At 34.6% G+C, this 21,016-nt stretch overlaps 1 protein-coding gene across 3 annotated transcripts in view; it reads left to right on the top strand.

The window, feature by feature from the left end:
* Positions 1-3,171: 3,171 nt before the first annotated feature.
* Positions 3,172-21,016, top strand: part of LOC143238492 (serine/threonine-protein phosphatase 4 catalytic subunit) — a 60,096-nt gene continuing 42,251 nt past the window's right edge. For 2 of the 3 annotated variants that reach the window (XM_076478779.1, XM_076478777.1), the window contains exons 1-3: positions 3,172-3,304; positions 8,451-8,621; positions 17,909-18,061. In XM_076478779.1, coding sequence (XP_076334894.1) covers positions 8,472-8,621; positions 17,909-18,061 — 303 coding nt within the window. In that variant the 5' untranslated portion in view covers positions 3,172-3,304; positions 8,451-8,471. The remainder of the gene's footprint in view (positions 3,305-8,450; positions 8,622-17,908; positions 18,062-21,016) is intronic. The other variant, XM_076478778.1, reaches the window with a different exon arrangement.

The following is a 21,016-nucleotide window of genomic DNA, read 5'->3' as shown; positions in this document are numbered from 1 at the left end:
ATTTATTAATTGAATACAACAAGATACACGAGTAAACCAATTAAGTATGAATATTGTATTCTCGAATAATCAAGAATATATTGTGAATCAAATTGTGATATCACATTATGTTACTTTGACTTCAACACGAAACAAACAAACCAATCTGTGAACATATGTCGACCGTAGTTTCATTTTTGGCGAACTATCCCTATATTATCATATAAAAACACAAACTATTTTATACTTAGTTAGTCTCTATTATATTTAATTACATATTTGCTTGATCATCAATTGTACTAATGCTTATGGTATGAAAGATTAAAAATATGCTATCATAATTTGCTTGTATAATATCGAGTATTATAGGTGGATGATTGGGTGTTTTACATCAAAGTTACATTTCTTTGACTGCTGTGTTCACTATGGAAAATCAAACCGCGAATTTCAGTAGCTTTGTCATAAATGCAATACAATACAATCGCACTCTGAATAAATTCTACCGACAGAGCTGGTGATTATGAAAGCTTTTGGAGAAGGAAGAATGCTGAGAAACAAAATTATATATATATTTATTTGAATGGTTCTCAACTAACTATAGATACATCTATTTTAAAAATAACAATAATCAGAAGGGTAACCATAGATTAAGTAAAATATATGTACACTTTCACAGTATGCACACATGACCCAGTCACATCGTATTATTAGTTTACACAATACAAATATAATAAAAAATAAATATTATTTTAAAATAAAACAACTAAAACAATTGGTTTTAGTGTGAACTTCAATACAGAAACTGATTGACTAGACGCTACATCTACTTTTATATGATTCAGTAATTGTGGGTGGGTTGGCATGTTTTTCTAAGAACGGCATTACTTTTGTCCGCAACAAGTTTGACGTCAGTGGAATGAGTAGCTTTGTATGTTACCAGGCGATCAACAATTTATCACGGAGATTAAGATACTAGATGTGTTCTTAATGAAAAGGCATTTAAAAATAAATTTATGATAGAGACATTCACGACACACATTATTATCACGATTAAGAACAGTAACTTAGACACAGTTATGTTTTATATACATTGGTTTGTTTTGTTTCTTTGTTTTTGAATTTCGCACAAAGCTACTCGAGGGCTATCTGTGCTAGCTGTCCCTAATTTAGTAGTGTAAGACTAGAGCGAAGCTAGTCATCACCACCCACCGCCAACTCTTGGGCTACTCTTTTACCAACGAATAGTGGGATTGACCGTCACATTATAACGCCACCACGGCTGAAAGGGCGAGCATGTTTGGCTCGACCGGGATGCTAACCCGCGACCCTCAGATTACGAGTCGCACGCCTTAACACGCTTGGCCATGCCGGGCCATATACATTGGTCAGACAAGATATGGCAAAATTAGTTGAGCTGGTATTTTCGCATGTGCCAAACTGTCTCCACCACACTACATGCATGGTTGTGTGTATTTTTTTACAGCAAAGACACATAGGGCTATCTATTAAGTCCACCGAGGGTTCTCAAACGCCTGATTTTAACGTTGTAAATCCGGAGACTAACCGATGTACTAGCGGGGGTAACATCCCTGGTTAAAAAAGGAGGGAGAAACTTAAGGATTTTGCGTAAAAAACAGTTGAATAATCCTAAAAAAGTATTACTTTACTTTTAGATACACTCATATTTCCGTTTTTTGTGCACTCATAAGTTATGAGTAATAGCAATATGTTAAGCAGAAATTTCAGAAAACTAGGTTGTGTTTTTTATCGTAATAATTGCTTTTTCAACAAAATGTTATTAATTACTGCAGATGAAACAATCGTTCTAGAGAATTTATCTATTGTATACTCCGATAATAACAACTGTTGGAAATTATAAGAGGATTCATGTTAGGGTGAAGTTTGTTTAAAGCCTAGACTATAGTGGAAAACAAAAACAGGTAAATGACACAGTCCAGACCGAACAACTCCCTTTTTTCCTTCTCTATTGATAACTATTCTGCTATCTACGTTCAAAGAATGGTAATTACGTCACTTGTTACAAAACTTCAAACAGCGACATCACCCTAACTCAGTTTCCGTCGTGCTCCTCCCCTTCACAGTAAAATACTTTTCGCAAGTAATAACAGCAAAATTAACATATTCTTTACCTGTTTTTAATGTTTTGGAATTTGGAATTTCGCACAAAGCTACTCGAGGGCTATCTGTGCTAGCCGTCCCTAATTTAGCAGTGTAAGACTAGAGGGAAGGCAGCTAGTGAGTAAATGTGCTGACAAAAAAATAAAGTTTAAAAGCAAACTGGGCCCGGTATGGCCAAGTGGTTAAGGCAATCGACTCGTAATTTGAGAGTCGCGAGTTCGAATCCCCGTCACACTAAACATGCTCGCCCTTTCAGCTATGGGGGCGTTATAATGTTAAGATCAATTCCATTATTCGTTGGTAAAAGATTAGCCCAAAAGTTGGCGGTGGGTGGTGATGGCTAGTGCCTCCCCTCTAATCTTACACTGCTAAATAAGATATGGTTAGTGCAGATAGCCCTAGAGTAGATTTGCGCGAATGTAAAACAAAAAAACAATATATATATATGACGTTATAATCAAGTATTTTGTTCTCAGTTTAATTATAAATAAATAAAAACTTATGGGTTTGTTTGCTTTGAATTTCGCGCAAAGCTGCTCGAGGGCTATCTGCGCTAGCCGTCCCTAATTTAGCAGTGCAAGACTAGAGGGGAGGCAACTAGTCATCACCACCTACCGCCAACTCTTGGGCTACTCTTTTACCAACGAATAGTGGGATTGATCATTACATTATAATGCTCCTTACGGCTGAAAGAGCAAGCATATTTGGTGTGACGGGGATTCGAACCCACGACCAGCGGATTACGAATTGAGTGCCTTAACCAGCTGGCCATGCCAAGGAGATTAGCATTGGAATTATGGAAAGAAGTTATTTATTCAGATGTATTCAGAAAAATTTCCGTTTCGTGGATGGTACATGAAAATGTACACGTAAATTAACACGTTATATGTTACGGTGAACTGAGTCAATTACTTGATGAAATTAGGTTATTACTTTTAGTGTTTTAAATATTATTTTTCTTTTGTAATGACAGTATTTCTGTTTCTAATCTAAAAATAATTATACTTTTATTTTTGTCCAATTAACTTATATTCATATTTATTTACACTATAGGTATTGACAAAACAATAAAAAATCATTGTTAGTCTCAACTTCAGTGAATTACAGATGCGTTGTCAAGTCACGTGACTACTGAGTAGTTACTACAGGTCTGGCTAGTTGCAGTGTTGGGACCAAGGGCGTTGTGGTATGTCTGAACATTTTAATTTATATCTGTATAAATTAAAAATTTACAATGTTGTGATGTACTACCAATTTGAATTGAGCTTAAGAGTAAAGTGATACTTCAAATACATCTCTGATTACTAGTACGTACGTATTATTAGTAGTACTTTTCCTCACTAGTAGTATAGCTGGTTTTACTCAAGACTTAAAATGAATATATTATGAATATAAATTCTAAACCAAAGTTAATTTTACCATTGTAAATCATAACAAAAAGTTGAGTTGCTCAGCGGCTGTTTTCAGGCTCTAGAAAGTAGTTTATTAGTATAGGTAGAAAAGTACTGGGACTGCAGGTAGTCCATAGTAGCTTGTTAGAAATCCAAAAACAAATTAAACGCTTAAATGGCCAATGAATTGATTGTTTTAGGCTTCACTGGGCTGTCAGTGAAATTTAAACTTGGAATAAGGACAGATATGCCTAAACTTTGAGAAGTGATTATTTTATTGCATCAGACTATACAGTTATAACTTACACCAGTTACATATTTGTGTATATATATTACACTACAGTGCAACAGTTTTTTACAAGCATTAAGCTCACATTTAAATTATAATAACATGGTGTTGTAGCAGTTAATATTAAAAATAAAGTAAAATGTATGTATGAAGTGCCAAGAATGTTGTAAGATTTTATTGATTAGTTTTTGTTATTGAGCTTCTAATTTGTTCTTTAATTTATTATGTATCAAGTATAACCTGTGTATATTTTTCATTACAATGTGAGTAGACATTAATGCTACTTTATATGCTAACTGGACTTCTAAAAGCTAAATTTGGACATAGATGCAAAGGAAAATATATTAAAAAAAATAGTATATGTATATAAATTGAGTAGAGATAACTAATACTATGTGTACATAATTAAAAACTGCTAAAATAAACCCAAAACTAAATACATTATGAATGCTTCTTTTGTTGACTTTAAATTGGATCTTACAGGCTGAAATATTTTTAAGGACATACAAAAACTGAGTAGTAATAGTTTTTGCATTGAATGCCTTTTAAGCAGTAATATATTTTGTAAAGTAAAACAACTTTTGATTGTGTTGAATTTATTGAAAATAAAAAAAAATTGTTACACATAGTATGTAATGTATTTAAATAATATTTGAATCTCTGATCTTGTCAGATTTCAGTTGTTACCTATTAAAATTGAAATATGATTGTTGAAACATAACTGAAACTCAACACAGTGATTTAAATTTCAGCTCAACAGAACAGAGATATAGTCTTAAATCTGACTTTGCACCAAACTATTTCCTTTCGTAAATATTTGGATAAATTATAAGGCAATTAAAGTATTGGTAAGAATTGTAGAACCAGGAAAGTGAAGAAAGGTATCATTACCAAATGTTTTCATAAACCCTGCAGAATTGTATTTCAAACCTGTAGGGGTTTTTTAAACAGCTGATTGGGAAATGCTATTTCAGATAATTATTAACTTTAGCAACTTTATTGTGAAGGCAGTTAATTGTGCAAAATATATTTTACAACCAAAATTTCATTAATATATATTTCATTTTTACAGATAAGTAGTTTTTAATTAGTATCTTTTTAAATTTCTAAGATGCTTAACATTTTGTTAATATTTGGGAAATCTCAGGAATAGAAACATCGAGATGAAAGAGTGTTAAACAAGAAGGTATTCTTGTTGGTGCAAATCACATTTTTATAAGTATTTATTATAATAACTTTAAAGTAGGAATTACAATTATTTAGCATTATTTCAAGTTATTCTCACACATTTTGTTTTCTGATAACACTTTTTATGTGGGCTTTTCAAAAATGATGCATCATGTGAAGTGTAATCTTTGTGAATATTGCATTTTCTGCAGTATTAAGTATTTTAAGGAAAATTGTATAAGATCTTTTAATTTAGTTTAATAATTAAATTAAAGCCTTCATCGAAATCAGTCCTGTGAAATTGGTAGACAATGCTAACTAAAAGAATGTGTTGTGTGAGAAAATAATACATATATTAATGTTCAGCTCGTTGTGTATGTGCATAATAACTAAATGTCTGGTCTAATTTTTATCTCCTGAACACTATATAAGAAAGATGTTTATGTCCAAATTCTTCGTATAAAGGGTAAATTATAGTAAAATTATTCATTTTTTGTAGTTGAAATTTCATATAAATATTGACATCAACCCATTAGTTTTTGCATGTACTATACAGTCAAACTAGGAAAACTTATGGACCAAAATGTTTCTTTTTGTGAGGATATTTCATAAAAGAAATGGGTCTTTTACATGGGTTAGTTAAAAGAAATATCTTGAAGGTAACAGCATAAAAGGAAAAAATATATAAAGAGAAGAACATGTTTGAGTACACATCATTGTTCAATTTATATATTTTGTCTATTTTTCATGTCAGTATTATGTATATGTTTGATTTTATTGTACCCATGTCAAATGAATTGAACTGACTATCTCCTTTTTGATACTTATAGAAATGATAACTGTAAGAAATGTTTATTTTTGGTAATGTTGATGTTATTTTTTAACCAATTCTAAGCGTGTTAATTGTTATACAGATGTTTTTAAACTCGTATTTTGATATTTAAAACTTACAGCAAAGTTAACATCTTCCTTACCTGAAAGAATACTGTGGTGATTATGCATCATAGTTATTTAGAATTGGTCTCAACTTTGTAAAGTAATTTTTTTCAAATGAATGAACTCCAAATATCAATTATTTAAAATTCTATATTTTATTTTCTTTAATCCTATCAAGATAGCAAATAGATTAAGGGTCATGTCATCTCATTTATTGACTTGCATTCAAAATTTTATCGAACTACTATTTTATGAACTCATGAGCATATTTGGTATCAAAGTGTATATTATAAATGAAATGTTAGTATTATGCATTAGTTAATTTCTTAATTTAAAAGTAAGAAAGAAAATAATACATCTAAATATTGATTTTTGTGAGTCATGAATTATGTTAAATGCTGCAGTGGCTCAAATTACAATTTTTTTTTATGTCAAAATGCTAAGTCTATAATCTTTTATTTTGCTGAGATATGGCCTATGTACTGAATCAAACCCATTGATCTTGTTCACATCTTTAGAAATGGTCTCTTATATATACTTCAATATGTGTCATGAATTACCAATTGACAGCTTAAAATGTTCTAGTGGTTTTCTCAGCCATTTTAGTCTGTTAAAAAAGCCACCTTGTTTTTTCGAACCAAGATTTCAAGGTGGTTGGTTGTATCTTTAGTCTGTTTAAAATTTCGTATCTTTTATGTCTAAATACAACTTAGTTAGCTTCATAAATTATAGTGGAATGCTATAGTATCGACAGAATAGTTTGATATTTTTCGTTGTTTAACTATATATATATATATATAACATTAAAAAAAAAATTTCATTTGATATCCTCCATGTGCAAAAATTTCAAAAGGATTTACAACTTGCATCCAGGAGCAACTAAGTTGAAAGGTCATAGCTAGAAGAGATAATTGCTTGCTTTACTTCTTTATTTATTGTTCTATATTTTTAAAAAAGTTTAATATATCATATCAAAATAGTATGATCTATATACATGTGTATAATAATTGTAAAGGCCAAGTGTCATTTTTTTTATTGGATCCAGTAACGTGAGTGCACATGCACCACATCGATGCAAGTTATGTAATGTTAGCCAAGCACAACTGGAAGATAGATATATTTTAGTGAAGATTAATACATTTTGATAAAATTAAGTGAATTTTAAAATTAAGTTAAAAAAATCATAAGGAAGGACTGCATTAAAAACAGCAAATTCAAACCTCTGACTAATTTTATTAGTTTGTTATAACTTAAAATAACAAGCCAAAATAAATAAAGCAAAGAACACTGCACTAACTGAAAGATCCAAGGGTACAAACTATAATGTGGGATTATAAAATGTGCTATAGGTTTTGTAGGTGACTGCAGAAGTAGGGCCCACATTGAGGTGGGGATGCACCATCTATCAGTCTCACATATGAAATAAGAGTAGCAACAGATATAGAAATTAGGAACTCAAGATGTGGGTGCTAAAGCCCATAACATCCCACATATATATCACCCTTCACTGCCTGCAGACAGTTGTGTGAAGGTGACTGCTCTCCAAAGTAAAGAAAAATTAATTGAAATATTTCAATTCATTTTTCTTCTTTACTTTACTATTTTATTTTTATGTGAGACTGGTGAATGGAGATTAAGACTGATAGACAGTGTATCCCTACTGGGTCCTAATTCTGCTGTAACCTCCAAAACCTAGAGGACATTTTATAATTTCACATTATAGTTTGTTAATCATATGAAAATCACTTTGCACTCAAGCTAGTAATGAAACACTCAATATTTTCACACACAAGTCTTTTATTAAAAATACTTTATTATAAAGAGTTTGTTATTTTTTTTGTGTACAAAGCTCTTGCAAACTTTATAAAAAATCTACCAGATATTGTGGATATACACATATGACATCAAAGGTTATAGTATAAATATGTAACATATGCAAATGTGAATGCAAACTAATATGTTGTGAAAGGGTTAAATTGTAACTATTTTCAGTGTTATATTTTGTATATTTATATTTTAAACTTCCTGTAATAATTGGCCATGGTTAGTCACTTTTATTCCTGTTATTTTTTATGTTTTTGGCCAGAAACAGTAGTACTTCATTTTGTTGTCATAAATTGTTTCATTAAGAAATGATGAATACAAATGTTTTAATCATTTATTTGAAATATGCTGTATCATTAACAGGTATAGAATTTTGTTTATTTTAGTTATATACAATAATTCCAAATTTGTTAATAAATATCAAAACTTTTATTTCAATTAATAGTTTTCATTTTTGTTATTGCCATATTAATTTAAAAAAAAAAGGATTATTTTATATTAAAGTAAATTTTAAAAAATCGAAGGAGAAACATTTTGTTGTAATTCACATATATTGAATTGCCACCCTTTTCTATAATCTCTAAATTAGGCTAATTTACAAAAATAATCTGTGTACTTCATTTTTGGACTGTGAATATTCCAGTTGATTAAATAAAACATTTTGTGTATATGTTGTTATGGCTATAAAAGGAGAAAATTAACAAATATTAATTTTTCTTCACAAGTTGAAAGTTTAAAGTTACAGGATGGGGGACTGCAGTGACCTTGACAGACAAATTGAACAACTAAGACGATGTGAAATAATCAAAGAAAGTGAAGTAAAAGCTCTTTGTACAAAAGCCAGAGAAATCTTAGTAGAAGAAAGTAATGTTCAACGTGTTGACTCGCCAGTAACAGTATGTTATCACAATAAATTCATTTATTTGTTTCACAGTTCAGTTATGATGAAATAATGCAATAAAAAGTCTTTATTAAAAAAGGTCTGTGATGTTTTTTAAGTACGCACAATTCATGTTTTATCTAACACGTATACTGTGGACATAAGATCTTTGATTTTACCTTTATTGCTTTATGTTAATGTGCATTAGATTATGGATGTAAGAATAAGTAGTTTTTACTCAAAATAATTTTCTGAATGCTAAAAAGTACATATTATTTGAATTTTTTTTTTAAGTTTATGTAACATCTTCCATGGATTGTTCAATAGTACCCACCAAATGTAGCTTTCATCTTCTGTATATGCAAGTATAAAATAATTGTAAATGAGCAAATAAAAAATATAAGTTGTGAAAAAAATTTTAAAATGAAAAATAATACATCAAAAAAGGAATTGATATACCTGATGTCCATTATTTAAATTTAAAGGAATATCCCAAGTGAGACTTGTTAAATAACCTGAACAGTCAAGAAGGATTAAATAAAATGTTTTAGGCTTCAAATATTTTGCATCATTAAACTTTGATTATTTAGTCAAATATGTTTTGCTCTACAAATGGCACTGTTGTTATTGAATTTAAAATATGTGATTGTGCATATATATAAAGGCTTTTATCTGTTAATTAAAGAAAAAATATTTTTTTATATTGTGATGTTCATGTGCTGTATTGAATATGATTTCCTTGTTCAGTTTTATTATGACATACACTTGTGTGTATATGATCCACCAGTTATTTATTCCAATGCTAATGTTATATCAGTGATAAAAGGTTTAACAAAGTAAAGCTGAAATGATATACTTTGTGCACTTATTACCAACTTTAATGGTGTCACTGTCAGTATCTTGAAACATGAACAGTAAAACTCACTACAATTTCTTTAAAGAATCTTCTTTAATTTGCATCTAATTTTATCATAAAAATACCAAAACCACCTTAGTTGTAGTGTAAAAATATCAGTAACCTTAAAGTTCAAAATGTATGAAAAGAGCAACCTTATTTTTTGAAGTTTTGTTTTGAATATAACACAAAATATCCTATTAAATCATTTTGAGATTAACATTCTAACTTATGGGTTAGTAAATGAAAAAAAGAGGTATTGTGTAAAAAAAAAAATTATCTTTAATTGTTTAATATGAAATAACAAAACTTTGATAAATAATTTCACCTTCCCCTTGAGGTGGATTCTTATACATGGTGAGGGGACCTCTCGGGGAAGGTTCTGTACTTTCAATTTACCTTCTCTGGGACCTAAACATTCACTTGTATTTGCTGTGCATGGCAACCCATGAAGGCAAGGATCCTGATGGTTGAGGGGTCCACACTCCAACACACCACTTTGGTCTTGAATTCCTATGGACTGGCAGCCTTATGAAGGGTCCCACCCAGGGTCAGTCAACTGGTCCACTTGGTCTATGATCAACCAAGTACCAGTATTGGACATTCTCGATGGGTGTTGTGGACATTGTCTGATACTGCTGTTCATGTATAGTGCTCACGAAATCCTTGCATTACTGCAGTGTCCTTGTTTGGCATTGTAGTGCATTCTCTCATAGGGCTCCATGGTGGGTGGGGTCAGTGGGCACTGAAATGTAGCATTTTTATTATGGATACCTCCATTTATGAAAAAATTAGATAAAAATTTAAAAAAAAATAATAGGATGATGACCATGTATGGACAACTCTGCTGTGCAGTTAACATCACAGTCAGATTCTCTACCTTAATTTCTAATTATCCATTCCTTACTCAAGAAATCCTTAGAGCAGATGTCCTTCTTTTTTTATTCAAAAGGGATTAGAAGGGCTTGCTGGCTCCCTTAAGTCAGTAAAGATGTGCTCTGGAGACGTTTTGGTGGAAACATCTTCACCACAACATACCAAACTCTCTTGAAAGCAAAAGCCATTGGGGATATACCCATCGAGGTTACTCCCCATCAAACTTTAATTCTTCTAGAGGAGTTATAGTTGAGAGGGATTTAAAGAATATTCCTGAGTCAGAGATTCTTGCTGGTTTCCCCTGCCAAGGCATTTCTGTAGTGTGCTGAATCTCCAAGCACAGAAACAGAATAATGGAACCTACTAATGTTCTGATATTGATGTTTTCATCATCACAACTTCCTGCCACAGTCAAAGAAGGTTATCTGAACTGTAAGGTACAGCCATACATTCCCAACCCTCTCCGATGTTTTCAGTGTTAACTGTTCAGTCACTTAAAAACATAATGTTGTGGTTCTTTAACATGGGTTTGTTGTGGTGGCAAACACCACAACACATACGAGTGTAAACTAGAACTACCTTGTGTAAACTGTAGTGGTCCACATCCCTCTTACTCTTTTTTTTTCTCCTAAATGGGTGGAGGAGAAAGAGGTGAAATGCTTGAAGACTATAAATAATATCTTCTACCCAGAGGCTCAGAAATTATTGTCCCTATCTCCATCTTGGAAATATGCTGCTGCACTCTGTTCCACTGCCACAGTGAGAATGCAGATAGACCTCTCTGTGCCTTCAGCAGAGTTGTGTCCAGAACATCTGAAGAATCTCTTGCCCTCCGTGATTAAGAGTTGACGAATCTCTGAACCTGGCAATCGTTCCAGTGACTGCCTGGTTCCACTTCCTTTTACTTTGGGTTTGGGCATTTTCTTGTGTCCATACTATTCTACAGCCCTGAGAAGTAAAAAGACCATTATTTCACACCCTCTCTCACTGGAATATTTGTCCACAGACAAAAACTTACCTACTTGACCCAGGGCAGAATCCATGGAGGTGGATAGATCTTTGTTCAATAAAGAAAAAAATGTGGTTGAAAACAGAAGGGTTCCTCCACTACATTCTCCTCCATATAAATAAAAATGCCCACTCTGATCTAGTGGAACTGTTGGAGTTTTCATTAAAATATAAATGACATTAAGAATTCCACCTGGAATTGTTTTGCTTCCTCAGTGCACCATGCTTTTTCAGAATAGATGGACTGCTGTTGTTCCTTTTGGCCTTTGTATCCAGGCACAGTTGGATGAATTGGATCTATATCCACTGATCAGCCCCATTAACATCCCCAAATGGATCTTTGTCCGAGTCATTTGAAAAGGTGGATACTCCCAGTTGAAAGTATCACTTTCTATTTACTGAACATCTCTTAAATCATCCTTCCATTTCCATTTATATAGATGGTTCAAAATCAGGTGATTCTGTGGGCTCTGCCATGGTTTGTTGTGATTCAGTTGTTACACACAGAATTCCCCTCTACAATTTCTGTGTTCACTGCCATTTTTCTTTCCCTAGATCACATAGCAGCTATGCAGTACACAAACTTTGTTATTTACACTGACTCAATTAGCTCTCTATTGGCCCTGGAATTACTTCACTTTAGTTCTCACCTTTTTCTCGTCAAAATACAAAACTGACTTGTCCATTTCTCTCTGTAATCTACTTCTATCCAGTTCTTCTAGACACCAGGCCATGTCGATATTCTTGGGAAGGAGCTCAGTGACATTGCAGCTAAGTCTGTCTGCTCTGGTACTATCACCCATACCTCTCCCATACATTGACTATGGTTCTGTATCCAAGGCTCAGCTCAGCCAGTTTTTCTGGTTAGGCAATGCATTGGTCACAGTTTAACTCATCGCTTTCTGTTATCTGATACTGCCCCTCAGTGTGCATTCCTGTATATGGTGAGGAGACCTCCCAGGAAGGTTCTGTTCTGTCTGGTTACCTTCTCTGGGATCTAAACATCCACCCACGTGTTTGCCGTGCGTGCTGACCCGTGAAGGGGAGGAGAGGATCCTGGTGGTTGAGGGGTTCAACCCTAACACACCACTTTGGCCTTGAATTCCTGAAGACGGGCAGCCTTTGGGTGGCCTCCTTGGGTCAGTTGGCTGGTCCACTTGGGCTAGAGGCAACCAAGTAGCTGAGTTGGAAGTTCTCAACTGGTGTTGTGGACATTGTGCCTGATGCTGGTGTTTGGGTATAGTGCTCACAAAACCCTGGCATTGCTGCATTGTCCTTGCATGACATTGTAGTGCATCCCCTCATAGGGCTCTATGGTGGGTGGGGTCAGTGGTTACCGAAATTTTTCTTTTTTTCCTATGGATCCTTCTTCAAAAAATTTAAATAAAATAGTGAAAAAACAGTCAATAGGTAAGCAACCACGTCTTGAAGACTCTGAGCAGCAATCTTCGACATCTGTAACACACGTACCTCATTTTCTTATATTACATTTTCTTTCAGAAAAATCTTTAGGGCAATTATCCCCTTTTTTTATTCAGAAGGGACGAGAGGGTCTTGCTGGCTCTCCAAAGTCAGTAAAGAAGCTTCGATCTGGAGACATATTAGTTGAAACATCCACAACCCACCACAGTGAACTCCTCTTGAATTCAACGGCAATTGGGGATATACCTATTGAGGTTACTCCTCATACTACCTTGAATTCGTCACGAGGAGTTATTGTTGAGAGGGATTTGAAGAATGTCGCTGAGTCAGATTCTTGCTGGTCTCTCCAATCAAGGAATTTCTGCAGTGAGGTGCATCTCCACTCGCAAAGATGGAGTTATGCTGCCATCAAATACCCTCGTTTTGACACTTACATCATCATGTGCACCCGCCACCATCAAGGCAGGTTATTTAATTTGCAGGGTACGGCCATACATTCCAAACCCTCTCCGATGTTTCCAATGTCAGAGGTTCAGCCATTCACAGACATCATGTCGTGGTTCCCTGACATGTGCTCGTTGAGGTGGCAAGGACCACAATGCCTATGAATGTGACATGGGCCCACATTGCATCAACTGCAATGGTTCTCACCCTTCCTACTTTCATTCTTGCCCAAAATGGTTGGAGGAAAAAGAGGTGCAGCGTTTGAAAACGACTCATAACATTAGTTATCCTGAGGCTTGGAAATTGCTACTCGCTGCACCTCAGACATATGCTGCTGCACTTCATTCCACAACTACAGTGGGAGTGCAGACAGATCTCTCTGTGCTTCCAATAGAATCATTTTCAAAACAAATGAAAAGCCTTTTGACCTCGATGGTTAAAAAGGTTGATGAATCGACTTCCACACCCATCTCTGTTCCTTCCATACATTCCAACAAACCTCAAGATCCACATCCTTCAGTTTAAAATACAGGAATTTCTTCTGATACATCTTTTCTCCCACCCCAAGAGGCAAAACAATCATTCGATCGCATCCTCAGTGACTGGAATCCCCTTCCAATAACAAAGACCTGCCCAATCAACCCAGGGCAGGATCAATGGAGGTTGATAGACCTCCTCCGACTAAGGACAGTAAGGAAAAAAGACGTGGTCGTACACAGAAGGGTTCTCCAGCCACTTCGCCTACCTGTCATTAAAAATGGCCACCTTTATACAATGGAACTGTCGAGGTTTACGTTCTAATCTGGATGATATCAAAACACTGATTGCTTCCTACCATCCCGTGTGTCTTTCCTTACAAGAAACATTTCTAAAACCTGCTGATACTGTCACCATTCGGCAGTTTTCTCTGTACAGAAATGACAGGCTGTGTGATGGACGAGTACATGGAAGAGTGGCACTATTGGTTGATCAGCATGTGCCCACCCTGCCTGTCACTCAACACATCCTTAGAGGCCATAGCCATCCATGTTTCCTTGGGTCATACCATCACTGTTTGTTCTCTTTACCTGTCCCCTGGAAGAGACATGATCAATCAGACCTTGATGCTCTCGTTGAACAGTTGCCGTCTCCCTTTCTACTCCTGGGGGACTTTAATGGACATCATCCCCTCTGGAGAAGTGCTGTTATTGATAGGAGGGGTCCCTCTGTAGAGCATATGCTCTCTGATCACAATCTTTCTCTTTTCAATACTGGTTTTTCCACTTATTTTCATGCTCCTAGTCAGTCCTTTACTGCTATTGATCTCTCAGTTTGCTCCCCTTCCTTATTCTCCCATTTTTCATGGAGGGTTGACAATTATCTGCTAGGCAGTGATAATTTTCCTATACCTTTGAGAGAGACTGGCTGTGGTCGATGCCACCCTACCTGCGTGCCCTGGTGGAAGCTGGATCAGGCAGACTGGTCCACTTTCACTGCTCTCGCAGAACTTGATCCTGCCATCGTGAATCAGCCATCAATAGAAGACTGTGTGGCAGCAGTAGCTGGCTGTATTATACAAGCAGCTGCTCAGTGTATTCCTAAAACCTCGACACGTTTTCCACGATATCCTCGTCCGTGGTGGAATCCTGCTTGCCACTTAGCACTGAAGGCTCAAAAATGGGCCTGGGATACTTTTCGTAGATATCCCACATTTTTGAACTGCGTCGCTTTCCAACGGGCCCGTACACATGCTAGGTGGGTAAGAGGTCAAAGCCAGAAGGAATCTTGGATTAAGTTTACAACTAGCATATCTTCTACCACCAGTTCCAAGGTCATATGGGACAGGATTCGGAAGGTCAGTTGACACTACAATTCTGCCCCCTCTCGATTTTACTCTCTGGTGGTCAGGAGGTGGCTGATGTCTGGAGCATTGCTGATACTCTTGGTGAAAACTTTTGCCAGGTATCTAGCACTTCTGCTTGTTCCTCCACCTTCTTGGCCATCAAGACTCGGGTAGAGTGTTCACCTCTTTCCTTTCGAACTGACTGTCTCTTTAACTATAATTATCCATTTACACTGGTGGAACTGAAAATGGCTCTTCATCGGTCTGGCAGTACATCTGTTTTACCTGATGATGTACACTATGACATACTGCACCATCTATTTCCTGCTTCTCTTGATGTCCTTCTAATTGTCTTTAACCGGATCTGGCAGGAGAATGTTTTTCCTGATGCCTGGTGCCAGGCTATTATTTTACCTTTCTCTAAGCCAGGGAAAGATCCCAAGATTCCTTCAAACAACCGTCCAATTGCTTTGATGAGCTGTCTCTGTAAGACCTTAGAAAGGATGGTTTAATGCTTGTCTTGTTTGGTTCCTCGAATCAAACAACTTCCTCTCTGCCACCCAGTGTGGGTTCCAATGACAGCACTCCACCACAGACCACCTAATTCGACTTGAAACGTCAATCAGAGAAGCATTTCTCAAACGCCAACATCTTGTATCAATATTCTTTGACATTGAGAAGGCTTATGACACAACATGGAGGTATGGCGTTTTGCGAGACCTCCATACATATGGGTTACATGGCCATTTACCCATGTTTATTAAAAATGTTTTAGTGGACAGGAGATTCCAAGTTCGTGTGGGTTTGATACTTTCCCATTCTTTTTGTACAGAAACATGGAGTCCTTCAGTGCTGTATTTTGAGTGCCATACTTTTCAGTGTAAAAATTAATGCCGTCATTGAACCAACTTCCTTTCACTGTTGCAAACAGGCTCCATGTCGACGACTTTCACATCTCGTGTCAGTCGTCGAACATGAGATATATTGAGCAGCAACTACAAACTGCCCTCATTCGTGTACTGAAGTGGACTATGGTGAACGGTTTTAATTTCTCTCTCTCTCTAAAACCATTTGCATGCACTTTTGCCGCCAACGGGGTATTCACCCTGATCCTGAACTTCTTATCGGTGAAGTTTCGCTGCCAGTGGTCCCTGAGACCAAGTTCTTGGGGCTTATCTTTGACCGTAAGCTGACCTTTATACCATACTTAGATCAGCTTCGGGTCAAATGCACAAGAGCACTGAACATCCTCCGTGTCCTCTCTACTACCAGTTGGGGAGCAGATCGATGTTCTATGTTAAAGGTATATCGTGCTTGTATTCGATCAAAACTCGACTATGGATCAATGGTCTATGGCTCTGCCAGACCCTCGGCCTTAAAGATGCTAGACCGCATTCATCACCAAGGACTTCGACTCTGCACTGGGGCTTTCCGCACCTCTCCAGTTCAAGGCTTATACGTTGAATCTCATGAACCTTCTCTGCACCTTCGCCGTTTGCAACTATCTTTACTATATTCTTCAAAACTTCGTTCCTTACCAAAGTATCCCACCTGGGGATGTGTTTTCCTTCCTTGGTGGGCTGTACTTTTTCAGAACAGACAATCTGCCATTGCTCCGTTTGGCCTTTGCATCCAGACCCAATTGGATGACTTGGGTCTGTCCTTGGATAACATTGCAGATTCCACAGGTCAGCCCATCCCACCATGGCTTATTACAGCCCCCAAATGTGACCTTTCTTTCAGTCATCTGAAAAAAGCAGATACTCCAGATTGGAAGTACCATCATTTATTTAATGAACATCTTTCAAATAATCATTCCGTTCCCATTTATACAAATGGTTCCAAATCAGGTAATTCAGTGGGCTCCGCTATGGTTTGCTGCGGTTCGGTGGTTGCTCGCAGAATCCCCTCTACAGCTTCGGTGTTCACTGCTGAACTGTATGCCATATCTCTTGCCATGGAGCATATTAAAGCTGAGCAGTACTCCAACTGCACTATTTATACTGACTCACTTAGTTCTATACTGGCCCTGGAATCGCTACACGTTGGTTCATACCCTGTTCTCACTGACATTCAAAACTGACTGGCCCATTTCTCATTAACTGCTACTTCTATCTAGTTTTTCTAGATACCAGGCCATGTTGGTATTCGCGGGAACTAACTTGCAGACACGGCAGCTAAATCTAATTCCACCTTAACTATCTAGAACAGAATAAGCCAACCTTTTAAAGCTTAACAACCAGGTAAAATAACTTGCAATAGAAAGAATACTACAACTTTCAAAGATTCTAGAAAGTAATGGGCATTTTAGTGATATTTTATTTTAACTACACCAGTACAACTGTTCAGTAATTGAGTGGTTGATTTAGAAAAGAAAAAAAAAAAGTACTGCTCTTCTACATAATATGTGTATGAATAAATAGAGACAACTTGATATTGGTACAGTCAAACATTCCATTTTATCAATGTTTTTATTCAAGACTTCTTTCTGAATTAACCTACCCTGAAATTCTGTTAATTTTACTTTTTTTTACTTCACTGCATTTTTTACATAAGTTTACAAAAAATTGTTAAAAAAATTTGGCATGCCAGTGTTTTGCCGTCCTTCGTTTAGAACATGGTTGACAATTAAATGCTTTAATTACATAAACATAAAATTATTTAGTTTAAAACATTTGTGTCGGTTGGGATATTATTTCTTTCACCCTTGTTTTGTGTTGTTATAACCTTTTTGAAATAAAAATACAGAAAAGCTGTACAATATACATAACTTTAAGTTTGTATAGTTTTTAATGTAATAGCAAGAATAATAATTTTTTTCTTTCTCATTTCTTAGGTGTGTGGAGACATCCATGGACAATTTTATGATTTGAAAGAACTTTTTAAGGTTGGGGGAGATGTACCTGAAACAAACTACCTGTTTATGGGAGATTTTGTTGACAGGGGATTTTATAGTGTTGAGACTTTTCTTCTTTTATTAGCTCTTAAGGTAAAAACAAATACGTGTATTGTGTTTGGTTGTTGTTTTATGCAATAATAGGAGACCAGAAAACATAAATTATAAAGGTTTTTATTAAACATGTTAGGGAAGTTTCATTACCCCACATAAATTTTTCTGTGTAAAATACTACAGTCATTTGTTATAAAACTGTTTTGTTCTTTTTTGTGTTTTTGTTTTTATTAAACAATTTAGGCATATATAAATTTCTCAGGAATTTTATGTTTTGTGAGTAGCTTAACCTGTATTTCAAGAACTTATCATTGTTACTGTTACTATTCATGTATGTCATACTTCATGATCTTATTTAATGATACTTCTGTGTCAGATAATGTTAAATATCATATAATGCTTTAATGTATAGTCAGAACTTCATAGAATTTATTATTTGTTCTGTCACCATTCCAAACTGGACCCTAATCACTGCATGTTCAGCCACTCAGCTATAGGAACATCATAAGGTGATGGTCAATCCCACATTTTTTTTATTAAGAGCAGCTCAAGAATTGGAAGTAAATGATACAAACTTGTTGCCTTCCCTTTAGTGTGTCATTTCAAAATAAGAAACAGTTAAAATAGATAATCCTTAAGCAACTAAGTAGCTTTGTATGATATTCTACAAAACAAACTGAATTGTATTTGTTGTAGTATAATATGATGACAAACTTCAATTTAATGTTTTTTTTTTATTTCTTAGAAACACTAAATTATTATTAATTTAATCTTCCTAAAACTTTTTGAGTAGCATTTTGATAAATTAGGAAACAAAATTTATGTAAAGTAAACTTACCTCTAAAATTGAACTACTTTTGTGTTGTAAAAAACCATATTACTTTAAATTCTGAATGTTTTTGATGCCATGCAGGGCAAACATCACCTTATCCAGATTTCTTTGCTCTCCCACCTTCCAAATGATTCACTGCACATGTGTCAGGAGAATGTACACAAGTCTTGCTTTTCCACAACAAGTCAGATTTTTTTTATGCTGTTTGTTTCATTTACTGTGATTATTGAAGTCAGTATTAATTCTGTAGTGGTAAACCTGGAAAATCAATTTGCTGAGAAAAATCCCTAGAATTACTTTAAAAAAAAAAAAATGTTAATTTTGAGCAAAATTATTAGTTGTTATTTCCATCCTAAATTTATGGAGATAGGTAGATAGGTTTAACTTCAGTTATTAACCTTGTGTGTTGATGTTGGTAAACACTGAAGGTTCAAATTATAGTAAAAATGGAATATATTATTGTAATTCTTGCAGTGTGAGTGTTCACTTTGTGTTGTCCCAGCAACTGGTGCTATTAACATGAAATAATTGCATGAAAACATATTGTGTGATTATACATCATACTTAGATTTAATACTTTTATAAACACCAGTGTGATTATACATCATACTTAGATTTAATACTTTTATAAACACTCACTTTTCCTTAATGAATCCATCTGTGAAGAATCACAACAAGGTTTTTTGCATATTACATAAGTTCAATTTGGTTGTGATAGTGATATGTTTTTAACATGGTAACCATTGTTTTTTCTGCATTACTCTTACATTATTAAAAGTGCAAAGTAAATATCAGAACATGCATATATAAACCTGCATAGCACAATATTAATTTGCATGCTGGCTGGCTGTTGCTAGACTTATGGAATACTAACCATTTGCAGTGTACACAACAAATGAAAGATTTTAACATCAGAAGCACAGGACACTCCTTGTTCAAGAGCCACAAAATGTCTATGAAATATTAAGCATCCAGCTGTGATAGCTAATGATGAAAAAGTCTAATACAGGAATTTTGCAGTCTGTAAGTAGCAGTAATCTGCATGGGTCTATAGCTGAAAGTTTTTTCTTTAACTCGCACATAGGGGTGGGGAAGATGCCAGGATGGCTATCAACTCTTTCCACAGAAGCATCTTTTTCTATGTGTGTCATAAGTGTTGCTGAGCTACTTTCAGAATTTAATTAAACTGCTTTATTATCGTATTATACAAATTAACTTTGCATAAAACATAGTTAATATATCAAATTTTAGTATTGTATAAGATTTACGTTTTTACTTGTATAAGGAAATATTTTAATAACTTCAATATCTCTTAGTATGAGAATTGTGACATTTGTTCTTTAGGTATCCATTCCTCTTTTATTTACCACCACTCTCAAAACTGCAAAATTTAATGTAAATTACTTATAAAATTGTTATAACTCAGGCAAAACATAATGGTTATTCTTCAATCTTGTTTTACGGCCCACTTCTCACATCCACTCTTTCATATACTGCTAACAGTTCTCTGTTTTGTATTGTATTATTTATAATCTATATGAAAAGCTGAGGTTTAATCTGTCAAATGGCATATTACATTGTTTTCTATATACAGAATTTTCTATTTTCCTTCCAGTTTAAACTTTGTTCCCATAGGAAGCACAGATTAGCTTACCTTAATTTTTAACATATTGCATAGTTAGAAAACTAAAAAATTGATAGTTATTAGAAAAAAGTAGGGTTAAATTTTATAAAAAAAAAATGATCTAGCTAAGTATTGTATTTCTTGTTTCTCGTGTATTCTTTATTATTATAAAAGTTACTGAAATTTAAAAATTGTAAATTATTTTTGTTAGATTAAGTAGAAACAGATTGAAGCTCTTACAAGATTTAAACTGTTTAGGTAAAACAAATGTTTCATGTTATTATTGAAAAACAGTAAGCTATAAAAAAAAATTTTTTTTATGGTAGTTATGAGGTCAATCAAATTGACCAACCTCACATAGCATTAGAAAAAATAACACAAAATATAAGATTTTACTGGGGTGGAAGTTGTCCAAAATTTACTTAGGAGGTTTCAGATATGATCTTTTTTTCTCTACTAAAGGTTTAATGCTTACTGAAAACTTGCAAAATTATGTGAAAAATTTAGAATATAGAAGTTACAGTGTGGAAACTATAAA

This window comes from Tachypleus tridentatus, chromosome 13 (genome assembly GCF_004210375.1).
Source record: "Tachypleus tridentatus isolate NWPU-2018 chromosome 13, ASM421037v1, whole genome shotgun sequence".
NCBI lineage: Eukaryota > Metazoa > Arthropoda > Merostomata > Xiphosura > Limulidae > Tachypleus > Tachypleus tridentatus.
Note: the sequence above shows the minus strand (reverse complement) of the source record. Positions and strands in the feature narration are given on the sequence as shown.